Genomic DNA, 27276 nt, shown 5'->3' with positions numbered 1-27276 from the left:
GCTTCAGCTACTTCTTTTTTTAAGAAATATTTAATATGAAATTTCTAACTTCCTTAGAGTATACTTTTTATAGCAAATTAAAATTAAAAGTTTATTAGTTGATTTATTTAGAAGTGAGAGGCAATTTCCTTTTGCCTAACATATTTCAATAGACATCTAATTAACCCACTGTTAATGGTTAAGTATGTGTCAACTTGGCTGAGCCACGAAACCTAGATATGTTGTCAAACATCATTCCAGATGTTTCTGTGAGTTATTTTGGATGAGATTAACATTTAAAGCTGTGGACTTTGAGTAAAGCAGATTTCCCTCCAGAATGTAGGTGGGCCTACGCATGCAATTAGTTGAAGCCCTGGAAAAAACAAAAGGCTGACCTCCCCTGAACAAGGGAAGCTTTTGTAGCAGACAGCTTTTGGACTTGAACTGTGCCATCAGCTCTTCTTTGGGTCTACAGCCTGCCAGCCCACTCTGCAGATTTTGGACTTGTCAGCCTCCCTATTTACAAAATGCAGTTCCTTAAAATGAACTTCTCTTTCCACAACACCGACTTAATGTATACATGAAATTAAGTTATAGACCAGGCTATAATCGTTTACAGGAAAAAGTCTTTATTTGTAAAGTTTAGAATTGAAAATATATATTATATGTGTATGTGTGTGTGTATGTATGTGTGTATATATATATATATAAATTATATATACCAGGGAATGAAGAATCCCTGAAGTTTCTTTTTTCTTCCTTTATTCCCTTTGATAACATGCTATTATCTATACAGAATAAAAAAACAAAAAGGGGATATATTATACCAGTTTTATTTTAAATTTCAAAATATTTTTTTCATGTAATTGAGACATAAAATTTAAATCATGTATATGAATACAAAGATGAACATATGTGCTTTACACGCTGACAAAATCTGGTTACAATATAATATATATTTTTAAACCAAGTTTTCTATTTTCACAACACAGTGAAAAACTACGTTCATAAAAATGTACACAGGAAAATATAATAGTTAATGTGTTCTCTTTTCAAATATATATGGCCCTGAAGGTACTTTAAAAATCTATATACAATGTAACCAATAAATTTGTAATAACACTTTCCTTCAGCTAATGGTTTATTCACTATGATTCATAGTTCATCACTTAAGGAACTCTCCTGGTTAGAATCACAACCACATTTTGAATGTTTGGTCAAAGGAGCATGAAAATGCCAGTCTCTGGCACAGTGAGTAGAAGGAAATAACCTACAAGATGGTATACTTCAGATAAAGACAATCTTAACTAACCTCCAGAGCAACCTTTTGGGCAAGTGGTACCTTTCTCTCATTAAGTCTTTACTGCTGAGGGCACTGGGTCTCTGGAGTTGATTTGGAGGACACATATACAATAGGGTGTGATTTCTTACAGGTTGCCTTTTCCAATTTGCTTGCAGTTTCTTTCCCTTCTTTAACTTCTGTTTGAAGCCTTGATTCAGCAGCTAACCTATAGGCATTAAAGCATCCACTCTGAATTCAAATGTGGTTAGGAAAAATTAAAGAAGAAACAATCCTCCAGTATAATGGACCTCTTAATGAGACATGGTGATTTTTTATTTTTAGGTATATAAGGAGAAAAATTATAGTTGACTTCAATACCATTAAAACAACTAAGCCACTGCTGCTCTAAAAGAACCTTTTTATATCAACAGACTTAATTTTTCAAATGTCTAAAGAAATGTCTTTAAGGTTGAATAAAAAGCCATGGCAAAGCCTAAATTAAAGAATTAAAATATAATGAAGGTGCCTATCATAGGCATGTGTTTTGTTAGATAAACACAACTAACAAAAATTTTTTTTATGCTAGAGCAGTATTTTAATGTTAACATGACTTACAAAAGGCAAACGCAAGGAATCCTGGGCTGCATGAATAGATGTCTATTTATCTCATTAAAAAAAACTCAAATTGCATTTAAACTAGCAAAATAATAATTTAAGAAAAAAAAACAGTGAAGAGATATTTTAAAGTGCCTATAAGGATATTTTATAACAAGAGCATCAATTAAATTTATAAAGCATGCAACAGTGAAGTTCCCAATAAAAGCTATATTTATTATTACAATATTACCATAGAATTGTGTGTCTAAGTTAATCATGCAGAGAGCAAAAAGTTGGAAACATCTAAAGTTAGCAGATGGACTCACACAAACAAATGTTTTGTTATTTTATTTGTTTTTGTTTAGCAAGACAAAAAAATTCCAATGTGCTACTTGAGTCAAACAAGTAGCTACATACATTTGCTTAAATAATTTTTATCAAGCACAAAAAAGGCAGAAAAAGAAATGAAGACAACATAGATAGTAAGGTTTGCACGGATCAATTCTGGAAATTCACCTCCAGGAATATACAATGGTCAAAACACACGTACACAGTGAATCACATATCTACAAGCATAACCTGTTGAATTCAATTCAGAACTACTCGAAACCATGTGTGTATGAGATATCATTCATTTAAAGCTGCTTCTTCCTTGAGAATATTAAGCTTTTATTTTATGTGACTTATGGATTATAATGTGATTACATAAAATTTCAAGAAATGGAGTAATACATTACTCCTATTACTGATTCTAATAACTGCAATATTGTTGAAGTGCTTCTTTGTTGAATACTGTTTAGTAGCACTGAAGACTTGAAAACAAATCAGATGAAACATACAAGAAAGCCCTTTTACATAAGGTGGGCTATGTCTTACTATTTCAATTCGAATGCATACTAGTAAAATGTCTAATTCTGTACCCCTCCATCAAAGACTGACCCTGGGAGTACCTTAAAGACCTCCTTTCACAGCAGACAATCCAAGCTAACTATTTTCCCATCACTATGCTTAATTTTTAGAATGTCTATTTATTTTAATTATATTTATCATTCCACTGCATAAAGACATCCTTCATCTTTTATCATCTTTTTTTACCTTCTCCATTTTCCATATTCACTTCTTTTTTGCCCATTCTTGGTCCTGCCACACACACCAAGAACGTGTTTCTTATACCACCCTAACCTCAGCCACTGTACCTACCTTTTCCTTCCACTCACTTTCTCTTACCTTCTGCCTTCTATTATTTTAATTTTTTTTTAAAGGATAAGGTCCTTAAAACATTAATTCCTACAGACATACATGTCTGACACTTCCTCTTTTAGTCACAAACTCAATTATGCAGAAACTAGAGGCTTTGAAGTTTGGGTGTAAATTGAAAATGAATTACCTTTGATATTTTAAAATGTCAAATAGGTATTAAAGCACATTCTTGAAGGCTTAGGATAAACAATTTCAAAAGCCATAAAACATTTCACCTTACAGTTTTTTGGAAGGCTGAAATTTCTTAGACTAATGGAAAGCCCTTTTAGGAGATAATTTAATTTTTTTTCATGGCAACTCTTGAACCAGGAAAAAAATAAAACTGTACATTTATTCAAACAAACAAAACATTCAAAGAGGTACTAGACTGTGGTATTTCTGCCTCATGACGTAGAAAAGTGTTACTTTTTAAAACAACTCCCTTATTCAGGAGTCCTTTTCCCCTGTGATCATTTTAGTCTTTCTTAAAGTTTTAGAAAATCGGAAGGTAGGCAGATGAAATTGGGGAATTATACTGCATGCAATACTAAGAAAATAGATAAAGAAACAGATAGTGCAGTTCATGCAGCGATAGAGAAGAGATGGAGAGGGCTGCTCACTGCCTTGAAGGAAAGAGGACACTGACCTGGGAGAGTTAGGGGTGTTTCCACTTCTTTCACTGAAGGCTTCCGACTCAACTGGAAGTCCTATAAGTTTCACACATTTCTTTTCCTTCCTTGGCTGAATACCCACGGACAGATTTTTGTAAGGAGACAGAATGACTCCTGATGTGCTTGCAGAAACTGTCTTTTCCAACTGAAACTGCAAGTTATCTTCTAAATTGTTACGACAGGACTGTACCGCCTTTTTCTGAGGTGGTAATCTATAAACTTCTTCCTCAACGGCACTGGTGGTACATATATCGTTAGGGGTGGTTATATCCACAGGAAGTACCTCACGCCTCTTTTTGAGTACAGGCACTTCAATTTTCTCTGAGAAAAAAAACAATTAAAAATAGACCAAAAAAAAAAAAGAAAAAAGACGGAGTCAATAAATCAAACACACAATCAACATAAGGTAGAACTAGTTATAAATGTATTTTTTTCCTTTCCTTTTTTTCCACTTCCATTCCTTTAAAATCCATTCATCTCCTTACTGAAATACATTGTCTTTAATCCTTTCTTTTTCATAGATTCCATTAACTATATCTTTTCAAGGCTATCTGGCTATAAATTTTTCTTTAGGATCTCAATATATTTGACTCTCTAGGAATGAACACTTAAATGTTCTCTTCTAGGGTTATGATAAAAGTTGCATGGGGCTTCATAAGATCTCACCATGGAAATCAGGAAGGATGTAGTGGCAAAGAGTCAAGGAATCCAGGTACTAATCCTAGTGCTAACAACACTGCAGCTGGGTGACCTTGGGAAAGTCCTTAACCTCTCTGAGCTTTGTAGTCTTTCTTTTTTAAAACCTTGAATAATAATAGTCATCATTTATTGAGCAACTACTAAGTGCAAAGCACTGTGTTAATCTGCTATGTGCATTCACATTTAATCTAAGGTGTGAGCTTTGTTTTCTTTACCTGTAAAATGGAGATTAAAAGCACCCATTGAGTGAAGACTCAATACTGTGTCTTATAAGGATTAACATAACATCATTCCATCCCTTATGCGGCTCCATATACACAGTCACAGAATTAACTGTTCTAATACCTTTTCTGTATCCCCATACCAATGTGTCTTTCATTTTCAAAGTCAAAATATTAGTGAGGTTGGAGAAACCATGGTTGAATGTGGGGTTGGTGTTCCTGTTGGTATCACTATTGTTTTTAAATCAGTATTTTTTTCTCTAGCACTGCTCCTTTGAAATCCACACCATCTAGATTCAATATACTTCCTCCTGCTTGCTGTATTCAGTTCACAGCAGACCTTTGAAATTTGAAACAGATAATTCTTAATCAGAACAGGCTATTAATCAAGGAAGGGAGAAAGGATGAGAGAAAAAGAAGCTTTTTTAAACTGTAAAGAATCCTTATTACTGCTGACAAGCTCCCCACTATTGAGAATCACTTCAGTCACTGAAATAATAATGAAGAGAGGGTTGCAGGCATGTGAACAGTATAGGGGCTGAAAAACCTATAACCTAAAACATGTAACAGAACTTTATTTTTGGTCTAAGAACCATCACATTCTTAGACTCTTTTATTTTGGGCCTTTTATTTTTTAATTTACATAATGTAAAATCACATGGTTTTTTTTGTTTTGTTTTTTTGCAGTACGTGGGCCTCTCGCCGCTGTGGCCTCTCCCGCTGCGGAGCACAGGCTCCGGACGCACAGGCCCAGTGGCCATGGCCCACAGGCCCAGCCGCTCTGCGGCATCTGGGATCCTCCTGGAGTGGGGCATGAACCCGCATCCCCCGCATCAGCAGGCAGACTCCCAACCACTGCGCCACCAGGGAAGCACAAAATCACTTTTTTAAATGTATAATGTGCAGAGTCTATATGCTTAGGCTATTTCCCATCTCAGTGATTAGACTTGATAGTTGTCCTCTAATATCTGTCCTGCTATTCCTTAATAGAATCCCAAAGATTTAGCTGGGAACATGGACCCTGAGAATCAAGGCTGAATTTCTCTGCTATTCCTATAGGCAGGTAAGGCCATGTGACTAAATTCTGCTCAAGGAGATATATGTTGATGAACAATGCAAAAGAAGCCTAGATCCTGACATTGACCAGTCTTAGAATGCCCCCTCCAAATTTTTATCAAGGAGAGGAATAAATACCTATCTTGTTTAAGTCTCCATTATTTTAAGTTTTCTATAAACATTAGTATTAACTAATATAGCTCTCAAACATCAGTTGCCTCAACAAAACTGAACTCTTTGGTATTACATAAGATGCTGCAATCTTAAATGGAAAAGTCTCAAATGTCAAGGTTCTACTATACAGATATCCAAAAAGAATACCCATTATATTCATGCACATCTAGTACCCAGATTCTCTTTGAATTTTCCTACACATTTTGTAGCAATAAATTTATTAAATACAGATACACAGCCACAATTTAGTTTGTAATATGATGTGCATAAAGCTGTAGCAAGAAAAAAAATGATATGATCTCTTAGAGCTTCTCGTGATATAAAAGACAAAACATGAGACATACATACCTTCAGGTTCATACTTCAGTTTTAACTCATCTAGTTTAGCTCTCAGTTTCATATTTTCACTTTGGGAAAGCTGGAGGCACCTTTCATTCAAAAAAAGTTTTCGCTCAATATCCAGAGCCCGCTGGCTCTCAAATAATGCTTTCATTCTCTGAATGGACAATTCACCTTTAGTGCTTTCATTTTCTTTGCTATATTAATAAAAAAAAAGAGAACCAAGGAATATTAAAATAACACAATAAGCAAGTATAATAGTTAGTACAAATTATTTACTATATTATATATTTGAACTCTTAGTAAAAATATATTTCCCTGGGTTTTTAGTAACAAAGAAACAATAAGCAAAATAAGATTTAACAATAGCAGTTTCAAATTAAAGAAAACTCTCATTTCAAAGGAAATGAACAAAGGGGGGCATATTTTCCACATTTATGCATGTATAAATAAATTCCTTTAATTTTAAGTTACATGATATTTATTCTTTAAAAATTTAGACTATAAGAACATTTTCTACTTTAAAGTTCTTTTTTACTTACTAATCTGAAAAGCTTTATGAAAAACATAAAGAACTAAAAACATGTCATTATTCATTGAGAGTATTTTTCTTCAATCACCAGCACTAATTATATCTTGAATAAATCTCATTTGCTGCACAGAGGTATTTCTGTTGCCATTCCTTTCTGGAATTTTCTTTTGGCAATTTAAAGATGAAACTATTACCACTTATTATAAACAAGTCAAAAGAGTCTCTGTCTTCCCAAGCCCCCAACACTTACTTTAAGTTTTCAAGCTTTATTTGAAGTAAATCTGTGTAATAGGTGTCATCTTCCAGAGCAACAGAGTTGGCTGAAGGCTTAGATTCCATACTTTCATATAAACTCTAAAGAAAACAATTCTTATTACTTAAAATAAGTAACAAATTAGGTTACCATAGGCTTATTAATAATAGTATCAGCTACCACTTATTGAATGCTTATCATATAGCAGACACTGTGCTAAGCACTATCCACTTAACTCATTTACCTTCTGAAGTAGGTACAAGAATGAGCATTCCTCTCCTACAGATGAGGGAACTGGCTCACAATGCTAGAGGCAAGTAAACTGAGAAGAGAGAATCTGAACACAGATCTGTCTCCAAAGCCTATGGTTCTAAGTACACCTGTATCCTCCCTCTGGTTTCTCTCTTCTGGCTTTTAAAATGGAAGAAACAGGCTTCCCTGGTGGCACAGTGGTTGAGAGTCTGCCTGCCGATGCATGGGACACGGGTTCGTGCCCCGGTTCAGGAAGATCCCACATGCTGTGGAGCGGCTGGGCCCGTGAGGCATGGCCGCTGAGCCTGTGCATCCGGAGCCTGTGCTCCGCAACAGGAGATGCCACAGCGGTGAGAGGCCCGCGTACCACAAAAAAAACAAAACAAAACAAACAAACAAAATAATAAAATGGAAGAAACAAATACTCACAGGGTTTAGTTCTGGCCTTTATGACAAAGCCATAAATTACAAAAATATGAAAAAGAGTGGAGATCCTTACAGTTATTTTTGGTGCCCACTCTTCTGAGAAACCTCTGTACAATTTCTCTAGGGGGAAAAATAATGTAAATCTGCTTAAAAACGTGTTAACAATTTCAGAGACTGCAGGTAAAAGCCCCTAATTTAAAGCTGTAATTGTCAAAGTATAGTGCAGAGTCCACTATTGAGCCACATACACCTGCCAATAGATGTTTAACCAAAATTGCAGTCCTTTCAACAGTTCTTACAAGAGAAAGAAAATTATATAAACTTAAAATTTTATGATACACTAATGGCTACAATTTAGAATGCTTAAAAGATTAACGTTTACAAAATTTGTCATTTGTAAACTTTAATTATTTAGTGAGAAGATATCTGTGCTCCCTAAGTTAATTTATAAATTCAATGCAATCCTAATAAAAATGCCAACAAATTTTTTTTGGAGCTAGAAAAGATGTCCATAGGGAAAAACAAACATGAAAGAATAGCCAGGAAAAATGCTGAGAAAGAAAAGCTATGGTGGGAGAATAGCCTTACCAGACAAAACATACTATAAAACCTCTAAAATTAAAAGCATGAGCCTGATGTGTAGAGAAGTAGGCCAGTGGAATAGAATGGAAAATCCAGAAATAGACTCAAGCATAAATGGAAATTTGATATATGGTATAGGTGTCATATTAAATCACTGCCACAGGAACTTCCCTGGTGGCGCAGTGGTTAAGAATCTGCATGCCAATGCAGGTGACATAGGTTTGATCCCTGGTCTGGGAAGATCCCACATGCTGTGGAGCAACTAAGCCCATGTGCCACAACTACTTAGCCTGTGTTCTAGAGCCCACGAGCCACAACTACTGAACCCGCGTGCCCTAGATCCCATGCACTGTAAATACTGAGCCCACTCGCCGCAGCTACTGAATGAAGCCTGCGAGCTCTAGGGCCCATGTGCTGCAACTACTGAGTCCACATGCTACAACTACTGAAGCCCGCATGCTTAGAGCCCATGCTCTGCAACAAGAGAAGCCACAATGAGAAGCCTGCACACTGCAATGAAGAGTAGCCCCCGCTTGCCGCAACTAGAGAAAGCCCGCACATGGCAATGAAGACCCAATGCAGCCAAAAAATAAATAAATAAATAAATAAATAAATAAATAAATCACTGCCACCAAGATTGACTTTTTAATAAATGATGCTGGGACAACTGGCTAGTTATTTGGAAAAGATAAAACTTGACTTATATCTCACACTATACACGAGAATAAAATTCAGAAGAGATCAGATCTCTAAATGTAAAAAGTGAAACTGTACAAATACTACAAGAAAACGTGTTAATTCCTCTATACACTCAGGCAAATAAATACACCTATAAAACAAGCACTATGATACATTATTGCCAGTGGGAATCTAAATTGGTACAAGCCATGTGGAGGAGTTTGGGAACATCTAACAAAACTATGTATTAATTCACTTTTGACCCAGCAATTGCACTGTAGGAACTATCCCTGACGATACATCTACAACAATAAGGAAACGCAAATATATGCAAAATGTACTTTGTAGCACTGTATATATAGCACTGTATATAACTGCAAAATAATGGAAATAATCTAAATATCCAAACACAGAGAATGTATGAGAATCCATACAATGGAACTCTTTGTTGCTGTTAATAAGAATTAGGAAGTCTCTCTAAACTGAGATGAAGCGATTTCCAGGTTAAAGTTAAATGAAAAAAAAGGAAAGTATAAAAGACTATCTGTGTTATGCTACATTTTGTCCAAAAGAAAAGGGAGAAAATAAAGCCTACATAAAGCTGCTGTTTTTGCAAAAAGAAACAGCATGAGTAAATCAGAAACAAATGAAATTGGCTACCTAAAGGGGTGGGGTGGAAACAGGGTAGGAGGGATGGGGAGACAGATATGTCTCTGAGTGTATCTTCTTTATAATTCTTTTAGGACCTTGTTAATGTTTCACATGGAAAAAGGTATATACATAAATTCAACAAGAATGAATGGAGGGCAACAAAACAAAATAGAAACAGAAACAAACAAACCTAACTGTATTTCAGATGCATAACACACTCATACCAAAGAGGGGTAAGGGAGGAGGGGGAAAAAAAACCCAAGTAACTTTTGAACACAGTATTTTGACTATATACCCTCAGGCTAAAAACAAAAAGAACTACAAACAAATCCTGAACTTTAGTGAGTAGGGTAATTCTGAAACTATCAATATATGTATTCTAAGAATGAGTAAATAAGCAAATATATTGAGGCCAATAACCGCCAGTTTTTTCACTGTTGGATGAAATGGGGTAAGCAATGAAGCCTGTGGTATCAGATTCAAACTGGAGTTATTAAGTATGAAATCAAGATTTTCTTATGTGTATATATATAAATACATATACTCACACAAACCTATTCACACAAAACATTCATAAATATGCATATAACACATACATAAATACACTAAATATACACACACAGACTTCTAGTTCTGTCTAAATGGGTCTAGAAGTGATGACATTCCAGTAGCAATAAGCACATCTAGTGCCCAGTTCTTGGTTTCTAAGTGCCACTGTCCACTTAAAGGAACCTGTGCTCCTTGCAGAAATGCTGGTTCCAAGGCTGGGGCAGGTGAGCTAGGAATATCTTGTTGTGCCAGAGTAAGGAAGTATTCCTACTGGCCAAATCTGGGAGATCAGAGTAAATAAAGAAGTTATAGACTACAATCCATAGGATAAAATAAGAATTCATGAAGCTATATGTTATCAATAAATAAGTAAGTGAGGAGGTAAGTTCTTTTCAATCCCTTTATTATTCTTCTAACTAATAAATGTAGAAGGAATGATGAAATTATCATTTGGCAATCATCACAGTAATACCTGTTTCAGGCAAGAATCATCAATGGATGTTCAAGTATAAGGAAAAACAGATATACACTTGGTCTAAGTAACTCCCCGCAAGATATTAATTACAAAGGGAAGAATCGTAACCGTACACTGAAGAAACCTGGCAGGCATAACCACAACCAATCAAGGTTAATATAACCAGTTATGGCACAAACAGACATTATGTGCCACCTGATGTACACATTGAGAAGGGTATAGTAATAGTCCTGTAGTATTCCCATCAAAAATACATAGCCTGAATCTAATTATATCACACACCCCCTAAAATGAGAGAAAATCTACAAAGCAAACGGCTGTACTCTTCAAAAATTTCAAAGTCATAAAAGTTAAAGAAAGCCTACAGAATTGTTCCAGGTTAAGAGACTAAAGAGATTTGGCAATTAAAGACAACATATGATTAGGGATTGGACCCTAGAAAGAAAAGCATTTGGGTATTTTTGTTTTCCAAGAAGGACATTAGTGATAATTGGTAAAATGTAAAAGGAACTTACCTAAAACTACATATCAATGTTAGCTTCCTGATTTTGATCATTGTATGGTTATGTGAAAGGATAAGCTCAACACTGAGGTACAACGTTAAGGGTTAAGGGGTATCTGGTTTGCAACTTACTCTCAAATGTTTAAGATACAAATGCACACACATGAAGAGAGAGAGAAAATAAAAAAGCAGATGTGAAATTGATAACGGGAATCTGGGTGAAGGGTATATAGAAATAATTTTATGACTTTTCTGGGAGTTTGAATTTATTTCAAAAAATTTAAAATAGTTTATTAAAGACCTCTATGAATTCCAGTTGCCACATAATATTGGACAATGTGACAAAAATATTACTATGCATCCATTAAAAAACAGAGGTGGAGAGCACCGAAGAAGAATCAATTACTGGTAACAACAGGAGGAACAAATCTCACTAATACAATGTTGAGTGGAAGACAGAAACAAGAGTATGTAATGAATGATTCCGTTTATACAAAGTTCAAAAGTATCTGTACATGTAAAGCTGATACAAAGTTAGAAGGTGGGAGTACTCACTTAAAAGGGACATGACAGTGCTGCTATGGAGTGCTGGAAGTATTCTATATCGTGAGCTGGGGAGTAATTATAAGGGGGTATATGTATGTAAAACTCATCAAGTTGTACACTAAAGATATGGGCACTCTGAGTATAACTGAGTTACAATTTACAACAGCAACAGATATGAAAAGCATAAAGAAACTAGAAGAAAACATTAAATATTGGTAAATCTCAACGGAAATTATACATTAATTATATAATAAAGAAACTCATTCAAGTTAGAAGTATTAAGACACTCAAACCAAAATTTGGCTGTGTTTTTTAAAGGTGTTTATACATACCTTAAATTTCTCCAGATTCCTAATTTCACCTAAGAGATGTTTAATTTCACCATTCTTCTGCTCCAGCATGGCAAGTAACCGTTCCTGCTGTTCAAATTCAGCTTGAGACCCTTTCATTTGTAGCAATGTGGCAATTTGTAACTAGAAAAAAAAAAATCCCTCCTCCCATAAAAATTGAATGGGGGAGAGAAAGAGTCTGATAATCATATTTTCGATACAGCTCATATTTTGTACTATATTACGTTGACCTCATTTTGGAAGCTAAACTAATTAGCTATTTCTAGTCTAATACTAGAGTAGAAAAATTTGAAAACATTTTGTACCAATAATCTAGTTAGACATAACTCTTTAGTACTTATTTAGACTACTCATGAGTGATATTTGAAGTCCATAACAATTATTTGTACTTCTGTGAAACATAATTGAACTGCATGGCTATGGTCTGGAAGCACATCACTTGATGCACTAAATGAGCCTGGCCAAATGCTGTGCTGTACTCATCATATGCACTCTCATTAAGGGTCTGAAGCAGTTTCTCAAAAATTTTGATTAACTTCAGTAGTATTAAGTGGGGGAAATTATTAAGCTACTCATTCACAAATGTAAGATTCACAAAGAACAAGGATGGAAAGCAAAGGTAAAAGGCAATCTAGGGATATTGAAGCAACCTTTAATACAAGTATAAATTTATTTTGTAAGAGCAGCAATCAACTTACCTAATTATGACTCCACCTAAACTTGGGAGTTACACAGCAATCAGAAGGAAATTAACTAAAATCTAAACCTAGCAATCCTTTCTGCCTTTGGAAATTTCTGGAGTTCTTAAAAAATGTCAATTAATTTAAATGCATTTTTGAGTAAAGCGAGCAATGATATGAAGTTTTAGCTATAGTTACAAGTAAGAGAGAAAGGTGACTTTTAACATTTTTAAGGATCCACTCTTTGTTCCTGCTTCAAACTGGAGGCTAGACAAATTTAGCCTCAGAAGATTCAGAATGCTACCTGTGTCTAAAGACAGTTTGGGGTATCACGGGAACATTCAGAGATTAATAACAGTAGCCCAACAAATACAAAAAGAAAACAAAGAGCAAATATGAGAAAATTTACAAAGAAACAATTCCCAGATAGGGGAGAGCCTCAGTAAACCAGATGGAACAGTTAAAATCCTTAGAAATAAAAGCCACAACTATTGTTTAAGTCGGCACTTCATTTAACTCCAGGACAACTCTAAGAGTCAAGTTGTATCATCTCTATTTTACAGATGAGGTGACTGATGCTCTGCAAAATAAAAATACTTGTCCAAGGTCACACAACTAACAAGTGACAGACTAGGATTCAATCCCAAGTTCATCTAATGCCAAAGTTTAACCATTGACCTTTCCTATTTCTTTGGTAAATCTCATCATCCTGAAAAAGAGGCGGGAAGCCGTACAGACTTCTAGTTACCACCTCAGGAGAGCTAGGCACAACAGATCAGGGATCAGGAGTCTAAGGATTGGTACAATTGTGGAATTTTTCTAACTTCAGCATGTTTTTCTGTTACTGGCTGTTTGACTGAAATGACTCCCAACAAACCCTTAAAATTAAAAGGGCTTATATGCTTGACTTGAGAAACTACAAGGAAAGGAAATTCAAATTTCAGTCTATAACTAAGCCTTTGTGGGAGAATTGAAGAATTGTGAGAGAGCTAGTTTTAGTTGAAGTAGGAACCTTAGGGCTATCCTCAGAAAGAAAGTAGGCCAACAGTAGGAAAGAAAAACTTTTTAATACTTGTTTTTTCCCACTCTACAAAGAAAGAGCTAATGGCAAGGCTAGTGAATAACAATTAAAAGCTCAATTTCTCTGGCAAGGCTAGTGAGTAACAATTAAAAACTCAATCAATCAATGGATGCTAAAAATACCACTACTAAATCTACACAGAATTTTTTAAAATAAAATATAAAAGGGATCTTTCATTCAATTAAAAAAAGTTTTTTCTAAAATCATGCAGTGCTAGAAATAATTATGTAAGTATATTCCTTGAAGGAAAAGATGCTTTCTTTGATATATCTGTACATGTAAGGCTGATTCAAAATAGGTTTAATAAATCTTTGGTCATAATAATTCTGTACCTTCATTCTTTGCATCTGTTCTCTATTAAATGCATTTTGCTTCTTTAGTGACTGATACTTCACTTTCATGCTGATAAGCTGACGTTCCATTGCTGCCCTTCGATCTTCAACCTAGAAAATATTAACATGTTTTATTACGCTTTTATTAAGTGAAATGCCAATTTAATCAATGGAATATTTTAAGTACCTCTGCAAACAAAGAATTGCCTTTACTGTTAGGGTCCAAGGCTTGCTGGAGTGCCTGGTCTAGCTGCACCTGAAGATCTTGATTTGCTACACGAGCTTTCTAAATTCAAAAGAAAACAATTTAGCTAATACAGATTAGATTAGCAAGAAAACAATTTATTATAAATTGGAAAAGATGATGTTACTGTAATCACAAAACCTCTAAGGCATTATAGTAAGAAACAGCTTCTTTCTCTCGCTCTTCTTTTTCTTCTTTAAGCCGGTCTACCTGGCGCATTAAATTAGTATTAAGAAGTTCTAGTTGTTCTTGTCTGTACTGTAGTTCGTTCACTTCTTCTTTGAGGGTGGTCTATTCAACAGGAATGGAAAAAGAAGAAACTCTCTTGAATAATCCTTCATTTAGCAGCTGTTCAGTTTATCTATCAGCAGTGGTTCACACCCAAAACTAAAACTAAGAAATAGGCAAAGGTTATAAGGTGCCTAATAAAATTTTTTAAAAATTATACTCATATACATATCAACTGCCATGCTACCAACTTTTTTTTTTTTTTTTTTTTTTTTTTTTTTTTTTTGCAGTATGCGGGCCTCTCACTGGTGTGGCCTCTCCCATTTTGGAGCACAGGCTCCGGAAGCGCAGGCTCAGCGGCCATGGCTCACGGGCCCAGCCGCTCTGCGGCACGTGGGATCTTCCCAGACCGGGGCACGAACCCGTGTCCCCTGCATCGGCAGGCGGATTCTCAACCACTACGCCACCAGGGAAGCCCAACCAACTTTTTATATTGGGCTTTTATGACACAAACTAGGATCAGGATAAATGTCTAAATTCTTCCAGAAGTATTTTTAATCTAAGTGAAGTCTGCCTTACACAGTCATGTAACCTAAAGCTTTACTTTATTTGAAGTAATCCATCTAAAAATCCCATAAGGCTGCCCTGGTGGTGCAGGGGTTAAGAATCCACCTGCCAATGCAGGGGACCGGGGTTCAAGCCCTGGTCCGGGAAGATCCCACATGCTGCCGAGCAACTAAGCCCGTGTGCCACAGCTACTGAGCCTGCGCTCTACAGCCTGCAAGCCACAACTACTGAAGCCCACGTGCCTAGAGCTGGCAACAACAGAAGCCACCGCAATGAGAAGCCCGTGCACTGCAACAAACAGTAGAGAACTAGAGAAAGCCCATGTGCAGCAACAAAGACCCAATGCAGCCACAAATTTAAAATAAATATATTTATTTAAAAAAATTTTAAAAATAAAAATTCTGTAAAACATTTTTTAATTAGTTAGATCAAAGTTAGGCCAAAAAATATTTCAGCCTTAAAACTAGCTCATAAGGATTATTACAAAAACATGAAAAATACACAAGGGAAAAAAAAGAAAACTCCAGAATACACATGCCATAAAAATTACCTTCATACTTTCCATTTCAGTTAGCTCAATTTGAAGAGCCAGCATCTCTGAAGAGATGCTTTCGTGTACACGTTCAGACATTATTCGCATTTCCTCTGATTTGCAAGAAAGGAGTTCCTTCTGATGATCCACTTTGTGCTTCAGCTGCTTTTCACTAAGCCTAGCTTCATCTAATTCGGCTTTCAGTTTTTCTAACTAAAGTAAAAAAAAAAAAAAAACACAATCTTATAAACCAAAAGGTAGTGAAGGTCATCAGAACATACAATTGCAATACAAATTGTTCTGGTATCTGCAGGATAACTGTTTTGGAAGGTAGTTAAGTTGAACAAAACTATATAACTCCTTTTCCCAAAATGTCACATAGTTCCAAATCTTGGAACACTGAGAATACAGGCATACCCTGTCATATTGCATTTTGCTTAATTGCCCTTCCCAGATACTGGTTTTTTTTTTTTGTTTTTTGTTAACAAATGGAAGGTTTGTGGCAACCCTGAGCCAAGCCGAGTCTACCAAGCGATTTTTCCAACAGCATTTGCTCACTTCCTGTCTCTGTGCCTTATTTTGGAAATTCCCACAATCTTTCCAACTTTTTCATTACTATTATATTTGTTATGGTGATCAGTGATCTTTGATGTTATTATTGTAATTATTTTGGGGCATCACAAACCACACTCATATAAAAGGGTGAACTTAATAAATGTTGTGTGTGTTCTGACTGCTCTACCAAATGGTCATTCCTATCTCTCTCCCTCTCCTAGGACCTCCCTATTCGAGACACAACAACTCAAAATTAGGCCAATTACTAACCTTACAATGGCCTCTCAGTGTTCATATCTCTCACTTTAAATCAAAAGCTAGAAGTGATTATGCTTAGTGAGGAAGGCATGTCAAAAGCTGAGACAGGCCAAAAGCTAGGTCTCTTGCACCAAACAGTTAGCCAAGCTTTGAGTGCAAAGGAAAAGTTCTTCAAGTTAGTTAAAAGTGCTACTCCAGTGGACACACAAATGATAAGGAAGCTGAAGAGTCTAACTGCTGATATGGAGAAAATTTTAGACGTCTAGATAGAAGATCAAACCAGCCATAACATTCCCTTAAGCCAAAGCCTAATCCAAACTCTCCTCAATTCTGATAGCTGAGAGAGGGGAGAAAGCTTCAGAAGAAAATTTTGAAGGCAGCAGAGGTTGGTTCATGAAGTTTAAGGAAACAGGCTGTCTCCATAACATAAAAAAAAAAAGTGCAAGGTGAAGCAGGAAGTGCTGATTTAGAAGCTGCAGCGAGTTATCCAAAAGATCTAGCTAAGATAATCACTGAAAGTGGCTACACCAAACAATAGATTTTCAATGTAGACAAAACAGCCTTCTGTGGAAGAAGATGTCATCCAGAACTTCCATAGCTCGAGAGGAAAAGTCAGTGCCTGGCTTCAAAGGACAGGCTGACTCTCTTGCTAGGGGCTAATGCAGCTGGTGACTTTAAGTTGAAGCCAATGCTCACTAACCATTCTGAAAATCCTAGGCGCCTTAAGAATTATATCTACTCTGCCTGTGCTCTATAAATGGAACAATAAAGCCTGGCTGACAGCACATCTGTTTACAACATGGTTTACTGAATATTTTAAGTCTACTGTTGAGACTTACTGCTCAGAAAAAAGATTCCTTTCAAAATACTACCGCTCACTGAAAATCCACCTGGTCACCCAAGCGAGATGTACAATGAGATTCATATTGTTTTCATGCCTGGTAACACATATCCATTCTGCAGCCTATGGATCAAGAAGTAATTTCGACTCTCAATTCTTATTACTTAAATACATTTTGTAAGACTATAGCTATCTAAGATAGTGATTCCTCTGATGGATCTGGGCAAAGTCAATTGAAAACTTTCTGGAAAGGATTCACCATTCTAGATACCATTAAGAACATTTGTGATTCATGGAAAGAGGTCAACATATCAAAATTAACAAGAGCTTGGAAGAAGTTAAATCCAACCCTCATGGATGACTCTGAGGGGTTCGAGACTTCCGTGAAGGAGTAACTGCAGATATAGTGGAAATAACAAGAGAACTAGAATTAGAAGTGGAACCTGAAGACGTGACTGAACTGCGGCAATCTCATGATAAAATGTTAATGGATGAGGAGTTGCTTCTTATGGATGAGCAAAGAAAGTGGTTTCTTGAGATGGAATCTGCTCTTGGTGAAGATGCCGTGAAGATTGTTGAAATGACAACAATTGATACAGAATATGACATAAACTTAGTTGATAAAGTAGCGGCAGGGTTTGAGACAATTGACTCCAATTTTTAAAGAAGTTCTACTGTGGATAAAATGCTAGCAAACAGCATTGATGCTATAGAGGAATCGCTCACGAAAGGAAAAGTCAACTGATGCAGCAAACTTCATTGTTGTCTTATTTTAAGAAATTGCCTCCACAGCTACCACAATCTTCAGCAACCACCACCCTGATCAGTCAGCAGCCATCAACACGGAGGCAACACCCTCCACCAGAAAACGATTATGACTCACTGAAGTCTCAGATGGTTAGCATTTTTAAGCATAAAATATTTTAAAATTAAGGTATATACATTGTTGTTTTTAGACCAAATGCTATCGCACACTTCAATAGACTACTTTGGAAACTAAAAAATTCATGTGACTTACTTTACTGTGATATTCACTTTTTTATGATGGTCTGGAACTGACTCTGAAGTATCTCTGAGGTATGCCTGTATGTAGTTTAAAGGGAACGAACTTAGAGCAGAAGGGTGAAGCTTTAGGGTCAGGCCTAGGTTTAAGCTGTCTCACTTACATTCGTCAAATGTAAAACTGTTAAGTGATTGTACCTACCATCACTGTGTTATTGTGAGGCTCTCAACTGAGACTGGGTGGGTAAAACATTCAGCACCACACTGCTCACTGAATGGTTTGTTATCAATAAAAAGCTTTTGCTTGATGTCCACAGTTATCATTATCATCTATATTGAATTATCTTCCATAGGGTCTCAACATTTTAGAATATATCCTGGTATTTGTTTTCTATTTAAAAAATAAGAGCCTTCTAGCATGATTTCTTTTCCCTTTTCTATTTTCATCATGTGAAGTAAAAATTTCAGCTGATTGATCTATGTTGAAATGTGGACATTCTTCTGAAAAACATCACTGAATGACCCAAACTTATTGTATGATGAGATGACTGGGGTTTCCTATTTGGCCAAGGCTAGGCATCTTTTAACAGACAGTGACATGCCTTGTTTTATAAGCATACAAATAATCCATACAAGTAATCAGAGTAAGTCTGGATTCCTGGACACTTTGGCTGCCGTGTGAAGAATAAGTGGTATGACAGCAGTGATGGAAGCAGGCTGCCTGGACAGTAGGGGAGAGACGATGGTGAGCTGGACTGCACTGTTATAGCAGAGATGGGTATTTCATAGCTCAAGCTCTGAGAACTTGTTGATGGATTAAATATGAGAAATAAGTGAAATAAAGATAGCAAATTAAGCTCCAAATTATTGGCACAAGTAATTTGAGAACATCAGTAAGACTGAAAATATTTTTTGAATTATTTAGTCTTTACTCCACCAAAAAGCCATCTCTATAACTGGCTTTACTTCAGACTCTGAATATTTCCTACATTACTCTTTTTTGTTTAGGTAATGAAAATTACTGCTAAACTAAAAATAATATCCAAGGGGAAAAAAGCATCATTAACAGTTATTGGTGTCTCAACTCAGAGTAGCTTCAGAGAAGCTGGATTATTATTTGTCAGAGTGGTATGCAAGATGACTCTAAGAATTACATGAAAGCATATTTTGATAGTTATGTTTTATTGCATATTAGGACAAAGCATAACCAGCTCAAATATATTTCATTGATACCACGACTTAAAATGAGAAAACATTTAAAAAGGGAGTCAATTTAATGAGAATTAATTAACAGTATAGGTGGTACAGGTATATATAAACATCTTAAAAGATGGTACATGAAACACAGTGAAACAGACTTTGAAATCAGACAGCCTCAGTGCAAATTTTGACTGCTAATTTCTCGCTCTATAATCTTATCCAACTTTACTCAATCTGTTTAAACATTGGTTTTCTCATCTGTTATATGGAGATAATAATGGTACCTCCCTTATGGAATTGTGTAAGAAGTGGATCATATGTATTAGTTTATCTTCAATAAACAAACTATAAAGTATCAACTCTAATGTACATTAATTTACCAAAAACTATTGGCTTCTTTTGTGGAATTATAAAGTGTACCACTAGTTGCAGTGAAGGTGAGGCAACTACTCTCTCTGAAAAGGGACTAGCATACTAAGCACTCTACGCAAGGAGGTTATGCTGATCACTAAACTAAAACTCCCTAAATACTCAGTTGCTAAAATTAAATAATCCTATTTAACTAATAGAATGTTATTTATACAAGTCTCTTAGGTGAACTATTGTTTCTCAGTGTTCCCACTCCTAATATGAAAATGATGGAGCCCTTAATCTCAGCTGTTTTGCATAGATGTTACTAAGAAAATCTTCTATCACCTAAAGTTTACAAATGGTTGCATAAGCATGAAATATTTTTGTTCTAAAATACAGAGATATCCAAACCTTATTTTTTAGTTCATTCACTTCCTGCCCATGGCTTCTGCTCAGCTGTTCTTCTAATTTCTCCAGGTGCATTTTTTGTTGTTGTTTAATAGCTTCACATTCAGAGCTCAAACTTTCTAACATTCGACTCTTGAGCTCAACTTCTCTCTGAAGAGTATATTTTTCTTGTTCATAATTCTGAAAACAGATTCAATTATAATTCAATTACATAAAAATAACTTAAAGCCATCACACATAAGCAGTTTTCACCTTCAGCTGAATCATTCCTGTTTCACACATTTGCTGCTTTCTAAGTAACAACCACATGTTAAATCTGAAATAACTGTAGTTAGTATTAATGTTAAAAACCCTAGAGGTATATTGAGACTATATTAACGTTCGTGCTAGGGATATGGTAACTGCTTCTATGTCCTGCCAATGAAGTAAAAAGTGCTCTAAGGCTGTCAATGAGTCAAGTTCTCTCTGCTAGGAAAATAAATAAATAAATAATAGCATTTAAGTTTTCCTAGTGAGAATTATTTGGTTTGATAATAATATGCTCTACTTGTAGCTCTGAGTAAAATGAAGAAATAGTGGACAAGGTATAAACAGAATTAGCTCTCACTTTCAGAATGTAGTCATCTGAAAAATGTTCATAACACCACTCAGATGAATACAGTACTAAGACAAAAGTAGTATTTAAGAGGACTTTTGCTTACTGTCAGGGAAGTTTAAAGATAAAAAGGGCATTAGTACAAATTTCTTCAACAAGCTTTAAAAAATAACAAATAAAATTAGATTTAATAAGAGAAAAATTTTTAAAAAGGGTTGTCATTAGTTTTTTATTTTCCTGATATATTTAAACTTGGAGATCAAAGTTTAAATACAATTCTGAGCATTTACTAAATAAAACTGACTTATTCATTCTTTCAATAAATGTATGCCAAATATTAGGGATACGGCCGGCCGTGAACAAGACAGACAAAATTCTCTCTCATGTCATGTCTCTCATGACAGTGGGGGATGAACCACTCAGATGGAGGCAACAGCTCCTGTAAAGCCCATAAGGCAGGACTAGTATAATTAAGAACAAAGGAAAGTAGTTTGAGATGAGGTCAAAGGTTGAAAAGAGGTCAGATCACATGGGGATCTACAAATCCAGGTAAGGAGCTCAGATTTTGTAAATAAAACTGGAAGCTGCTCTATGCTTCCAGCAGGGCTATGACCTGATCTTTTGTATATTCTTCAATGACCACTTGGCTGATGTGTGAAGAATGAATGGTGTGAATGGCAAATGCAGGAAGCAGGCAACCTAGTCAAAAGGCTACAGTAGTAATCTAAGGGAGAGATGACAGTGGTCTGAACTACAGTGGCAGTGGTATAGATATTTTGGAGGTCAAGTTCTTAGAGCTTACTAATGGATTAAATACAAGAAATAAGGGACAGAAAGATATTGAGTAAAACTCCTAGATTTTTGGCTCAAGTAACTGGATGAACGTTATTACATTTACTAAGTAAGGTAAAGAAATTTGCAGAGCATGTTTGGTTAGTGGGCAGGGAATTAACTATTCTGTTTATGTTAAGTCTAAGATGCCCATTAGTGGGCAACTGAATACAAAAATCTAAACTTTAGGGGAGAACTAAGGACTTGGTGTAACTATCATGGGGCATTTAGATGTTATCAAAAACTATGAAACAAGTGAGGTCACCTAGGAAGATTGCAGACAAAGCAAAGTCTAAAATTCAATATGTAGTAAAGAGAGTGAAAATAACTTATTTTTCAAACTCAGAACACATTGAGTCAGAAAAAATATTAGAAATTTCATTTCCCTTTAATGGGGATGGATGGGAACTAGACCTAAAAATCCTCAGAAAAGAAAAATAATATTAATAATTGCTGGACAACACAGATCTTCAGTAGCAAAGCACATCTTTGTAAACAGAGGAATAGAGTGTCCTACCTCAGTCATGGTCATCATTTCATTACGACATTTATCCAATTGATTCTGCAATTCGTTCTGGCTCTCCACTAGTTGTAAACCATACTGTGCAGCTTTTAGTCGCTCTTCTTCAACTTCTTTGAGCTTGCATCGAAGATCTGCTATTATATCTGCCTCCATGATTTTTTTCCTGTCTACTGTAAATAGAGGAAATAAAAGTACTTAAGCTTAAACAAAAAACTCCATATCAATAATAAAAGATATGTGTTTGTGTGTTGTGTGTGTATGTATATATTCAATACCACTGCCATATAAAAACACAGCATTAAAGATTTTCTTCCTTACTTTTAAAGGGTCAAATTTGCATTCCTGTTCTAAGAGCCAGGTCTGACTATTTTGTTACCCGATTTGAGACCAAATCAAAAAAAGGATGAATACATTTAATTTTGCTTCTAAGGAATGCAGTATCAGGAAACCATTCAGTTATTGTGTGCTAAGCTTCCTTGAACGCTAAGGTAGGATGGTCTCATAATTATATCACTTTACAGGTAACCAAGTTAAGAGAACAATAAAAGAAGTCATGAAACTTTATAGTAGCATAACTGCTACTTAAAATATAAAAAGATGGCTTTGAATAAGATTCATAAAGTAAGGACTAGCATGTCCACAATTTTTCACAACAGTGTTAACTTCCTGAACACATTAAATTTGCCACATTAAATGTGCTTTATTGAAAACAGACTCACTAGCGTTTTCCTAGTTATTCATAAGAAGGCATGCAAAACAGACACCATGTTCAGAGTAATTAAAGAACAATCTCATTCTAGATTTTCAAGCAAGGACTTAAACATTATATATAGAAACATTCCACTTTAACTCAACCTCACTCATCATCCTTTCCAAATTGGTTCCAGGCTCTTAGGCCAGGCTTAAACTCAGCTTTGCCTTCAAAGAGCAAAGAGCAACAAGCCATTATTAAGTTAATCTCCCATGTCTCCAGTCAATGTAGTCATTTCCTTCAACACGTACTTCTTGAGTGCCTATGTTCCAAGCTCCATTCTGGGCACTTCAGATACATCAAGTGGTCAAGCGGACCCCAAAAAAGGCTCTGCTTTCATAAAACTTACCCTCCAGTATGAGAAGACAAGCAATAATAATATAATAACTAAATGCATTAGAAAGTGGAAATGGAAAAATAAACACAACAGGGTAAGTAAGCCTGAAAGAGGTGGGTGTATCCTAACTAGGATGCAATTTAAAATGTGTTGAATGGGGAGCCCCTCAGGTGACTTCTGAGCAAAGCCTTGCAGAGGATAAGAGAATTAGCCATGTACTATTTAGGGAAACCATGTTCCAAGTAGAGGGGTAGCACTACAGTTGAAGGAAGTCCAAAGAACGAACAAGATAGAGTATAGGTCAGAGGAGATAACAGAGGAGAATATGGAGATCAGGCCATTGTAAATAAAGGCTTTAGCTTCTACTCTGGGTGAAATGGGGCATCACTGCAAAGTCTGGAGTAGAGATATGATACATTTAAAAGGATCATTTTGGCTGATATGCTGAATAGTTTGGAGGCAAGCAAGTTGGAAGCAGAAAGATCAGGTGGGATGACCGCTCACACCAGAGTGGCTGCCATAGGAGGTGATGAGAAATGGTCAGATCTAGCATATATTTTGAAGGGAAAGCCAACGTGATTTTCTGACAAATGGAAATGTGGGATGTGTGAAAGAGAATTTTACAATGCTTCCAAAGCTTCTGGCTGAGCAACTAGTAGAATAGATTTGCTGATAGCTGAGGCATCAAAAACTGTGGGTAAAGACTGTTTGGGAGAGAAAATAAGAGGTTTAAGTTTTAAAACATGAAATGTGGCAAGTAAGCAATGGCTATAAAAGTAGGAGAAGGGTATGGGCTGGAGACATAAATTTGGGAGTTATTAGCATACATACATGAGCTTTGTTATCACCAAAGTATGAGCATAATTAAAGAGAAGAGGACAAAGGTCGGAGCCCTGTTATGAGGTGGGAAAGAAGACCGCAAAGTATACTCAAGCATGACCAGTGAGGTGGGAGGAACATGAAGAGCATGTGTTGTCCTAGAAGTCAATAAACAAAAATGTATTAAGAAGGTAGGTCAACTGCACCAAATGCTAAGTTAAATAAGGTGAAAGCTGAGACCTGGCCAATGGATTTGAATTCATGGAGGTCAATTAGGAGATGACCCTAAGAGTAGTTTTGATGGGGAGATGTGGGCAAAAGCCCGATTGGAGTGAATTGGAAAGAATGGTAGGAGAATAGTAGACAGCAAGCATAGCTTTGCTGCAAAGAAGAGCAGATAAATGGGGCAGTAGCTAGAGAAACTAAGATCAAGTTGTTTTTTTTTTTTAAGATGAAAAACTTTTTAAGAAAAAATAATTTTAAAAAAATTTTAAGAAAAAAATAACAGCATGCTTGTATGACATGGGACAGATCCAGGAGAGAAGGAAAACTAAGGATATAGAAACATGGAGAACTACTGGAGTGATGAATGTGCAGGGTCTGATTTTTGGACAGGAACATGAATGTTTCATCTAAAGTAAAGGAAAGCACACGGGTACACTGATAAGCAGGTAGATATAGTGTTGGGAGTCTGCCTAAGTGCCCTTCTCATGTCTTCAATTTATCAGTAAATTAGGAAGCAAAATCTTTGAGAATGAAGATGAAGGAGGAAATACAGGATTTTAGAAGCAGGGGAAAAAAAGAGGTATCCTGTGTTATCCAGGGCTGGCTGTCACTGCTCTAAAATGTAAGACCTTTCCAAAGCCTGTACATGATGGGGCCAGCCACTAATTGTTGCAGTTAATAATAATTTAAATTTGCTAAGGATTTACCATTTGCCAGGCAGAGTGCTTCAAATGCACTATCACATTTAATTCTCTTAATGGACCTGAGCTAATTACTACTGTCATCAATATTTACCAAAGAAAAAACGGAGCTAGCCTCAAGACATCCCAACCAGCAATGTCCAAGGCAGCCAAAAAATTAGCTCTCATTCATTCCAAAGGTTTGCTGGAATTCCTGTTTTGTGTCAGGTACTGTGCTATTGCTGAGGATACAATGTGATCCCCAAACTAGACAATATCCCCGCCTTCCTGAATCTTACAGTCTACTAGTGGAAAGGCATTAAATCAAATAACTGATACATAAAGTTACAAGTGTGATAAGTGCAAGAGGGAGAGGTATATGGTGCTGAGCCTATAACAAAGGGCAGCTGTTTTAATCTGGGTAGTGGGGTGAGGACAGGGTCAGGGGGAATATGGACAAGAAAGATTTCCCTGAGGAAGTGACTTTTCAACAGATGTAATGAATGTGTAAGAATTAACCTATCAATCTGCGGAGAAAGGTAGCCAGGGTTGAATAACAAGCACAGCTAATATGTGCCAGACATTGTGCTCGGTACCTTGCAAACATTATCTTATTTAATCCTCTCAACAACTATATGAAATAAAAGGCTTTCACCCCCATTTTACATATGCACAAACTGAGGCACAGAAACGTCAAGTAACTTGCCCAAGGGTTATCAGGTAGTATGTGGCTAAATGAGATGGGAACATGATCTAGTTCCATAGCCTGGTGCTCCTAACCACTTTTCTGTTCTGCCTCTCAGAAACGTAGCATATACAAAGCATTTAGGAGACAGGGAGCTCAGGGAATCAGGCTGCTTGAGTTCTTACCCCATCTCCACTACTCAATGGCTGCATCAACTTGGACAACTTACCCAATGTCTTGTTTTGTCATCCGTAAAACAAGGACAATAACATCTACCTAAAAGGGTTTTTTTTTTAGAAGATTAAACCAACAAATGAGTAAAAAGCAACTAGGGCAAAATCCAACACGTAACTGTATGAGGCAGCGCTGTCCAGTAGAAATATAATGCGAACAAGACATGTCGATTTTTAATTTTCTAGGTGCCACATTTTTTTAAAAAGTGAATACTGGTGAAACTCACTTTAACAATATGTTATTTAACCCAATTCATCCAAAAGATGATCATTTCAACATGTAGTCATCATAAAGATTATTAACGAGGTTACTTTTTGGTGTAGTCTTCGGATTGACAAATGGGGCTATTGGCTGTCGTACTGGACAGCACAGATCTAGTGTTTTTTATCCTCCGGAGGAGGCCCAGGCAGCGGACCCGGCTTTCCGTATCTACGCAGAATCCTCGGGAGCGTCGAAGCGGCCCAACGGAATATTGAGACCGGCTCGGAACCTGGTTTATAAGAACTGAGTTCCGCCGAAGAAGCTGTTCCAGCTGAAACAGCTGAAAGCCTGGGCGGAGACCCCAGGCCCTCCATTTCCCTTTTCTCCCCTCCCCAGCAGTCCTCTCCATGCCGCTCCCCAGCTTCCCTCTTCGCACGCACTTCCATCCATGTACCCTGCCCCTACCTCTCTCCTCACCCCTTCCCCTGCTGCTGCAGCTCGCCGCGCCCAGATTCTCGACGTTAACTCACCCCCTTCCCCTGCTGCTGCAGCTCGCTGCGCCCAGATTCTCGACGTTAACTCCACCGCACCGCAGAGACACCGGCGCATTCACTCAGCAAGCTCTCGGTTAAGCGCCAGGGCTTTTTGAATGTAGTTCCCGCGAGAACTCACGTGTCTCGCGAGACTATCCGCCCTGGCGGCGCGTAAAGGCAAAAAGGGGAGGAAGGTCCAAGACTGCCACGCCTCACCTACAGCGACTACGCACGTGCAAGTGCAGAGCCTTGGGCTTGGCGCAGGCGTGGTTCTGTGACTCGTCAGTCTTAGGGTTGGTCCTCTGGGTGTTTTTTTGTTTGTTTTCGTAACGACAGTACCTTCTGGAGGGACAGTGTCACTAGAAGGCGAGGAGGCGGTGTGGGGGGGTCCATAGTGTGCTGGCCTAACAGCGCGTTGGCCGATGTGCGTTCTGAAAGCTCTGCCCTGTGACCTCCAGGAATTTAAATCTGTGTGACAGTGCTGAAAAACGTTATAGACAGAATCACAGTTACGCTTATAGGACAGAATG

At 36.7% G+C, this 27276-nt stretch overlaps 1 protein-coding gene across 4 annotated transcripts; it reads right to left on the bottom strand.

Moving 5' to 3' along the window:
- Window positions 1-737: 737 nt before the first annotated feature.
- Window positions 738-27020, bottom strand: SPDL1 (spindle apparatus coiled-coil protein 1). 4 transcript variants are annotated; one of them, XM_067033431.1, is made up of 12 exons: window positions 26744-27020; window positions 22276-22451; window positions 20336-20512; window positions 15736-15930; window positions 14532-14681; window positions 14334-14432; window positions 14147-14257; window positions 12036-12176; window positions 7040-7143; window positions 6267-6454; window positions 3744-4089; window positions 738-1487 (listed from the first exon to the last, which is right to left on the bottom strand). In XM_067033431.1, the coding sequence occupies exons 1-12, from the start codon at window positions 26820-26822 to the stop codon at window positions 1340-1342; spliced, it is 1914 nt and encodes a 637-aa protein (XP_066889532.1). In that variant the 5' UTR covers window positions 26823-27020; the 3' UTR covers window positions 738-1339. The 4 variants fall into 4 exon arrangements, with proteins under 4 accessions (XP_066889532.1, XP_066889534.1, XP_066889531.1 ...); XM_067033433.1 differs by having other exon boundaries at window positions 22276-22481; window positions 26668-26866; XM_067033430.1 differs by lacking the exon at window positions 738-1487 and having other exon boundaries at window positions 3545-4089.
- Window positions 27021-27276: the final 256 nt, after the last annotated feature.

This window comes from Kogia breviceps, chromosome 4 (genome assembly GCF_026419965.1).
Source record: "Kogia breviceps isolate mKogBre1 chromosome 4, mKogBre1 haplotype 1, whole genome shotgun sequence".
Classification (NCBI taxonomy): domain Eukaryota; kingdom Metazoa; phylum Chordata; class Mammalia; order Artiodactyla; family Physeteridae; genus Kogia; species Kogia breviceps.
Note: the sequence above shows the minus strand (reverse complement) of the source record. Positions and strands in the feature narration are given on the sequence as shown.

Coding starts and splice junctions, on each gene's coding strand:
- SPDL1 (XM_067033430.1), bottom strand. CDS start 26,822: ATGCGCCGGTGTCTCTGCGGTGCGGTGGAGTTAACGTCGAGAATCTGG. Junction 20,513..22,275: donor AAATGATGACCATGACTGAG/GTAGGACACTCT, acceptor ATCTGTTTTCAG/AATTATGAACAAGAAAAATA. Junction 7,144..12,035: donor GGAATCTGGAGAAATTTAAG/GTATGTATAAAC, acceptor TGTTTTCTTTAG/AGTTTATATGAAAGTATGGA.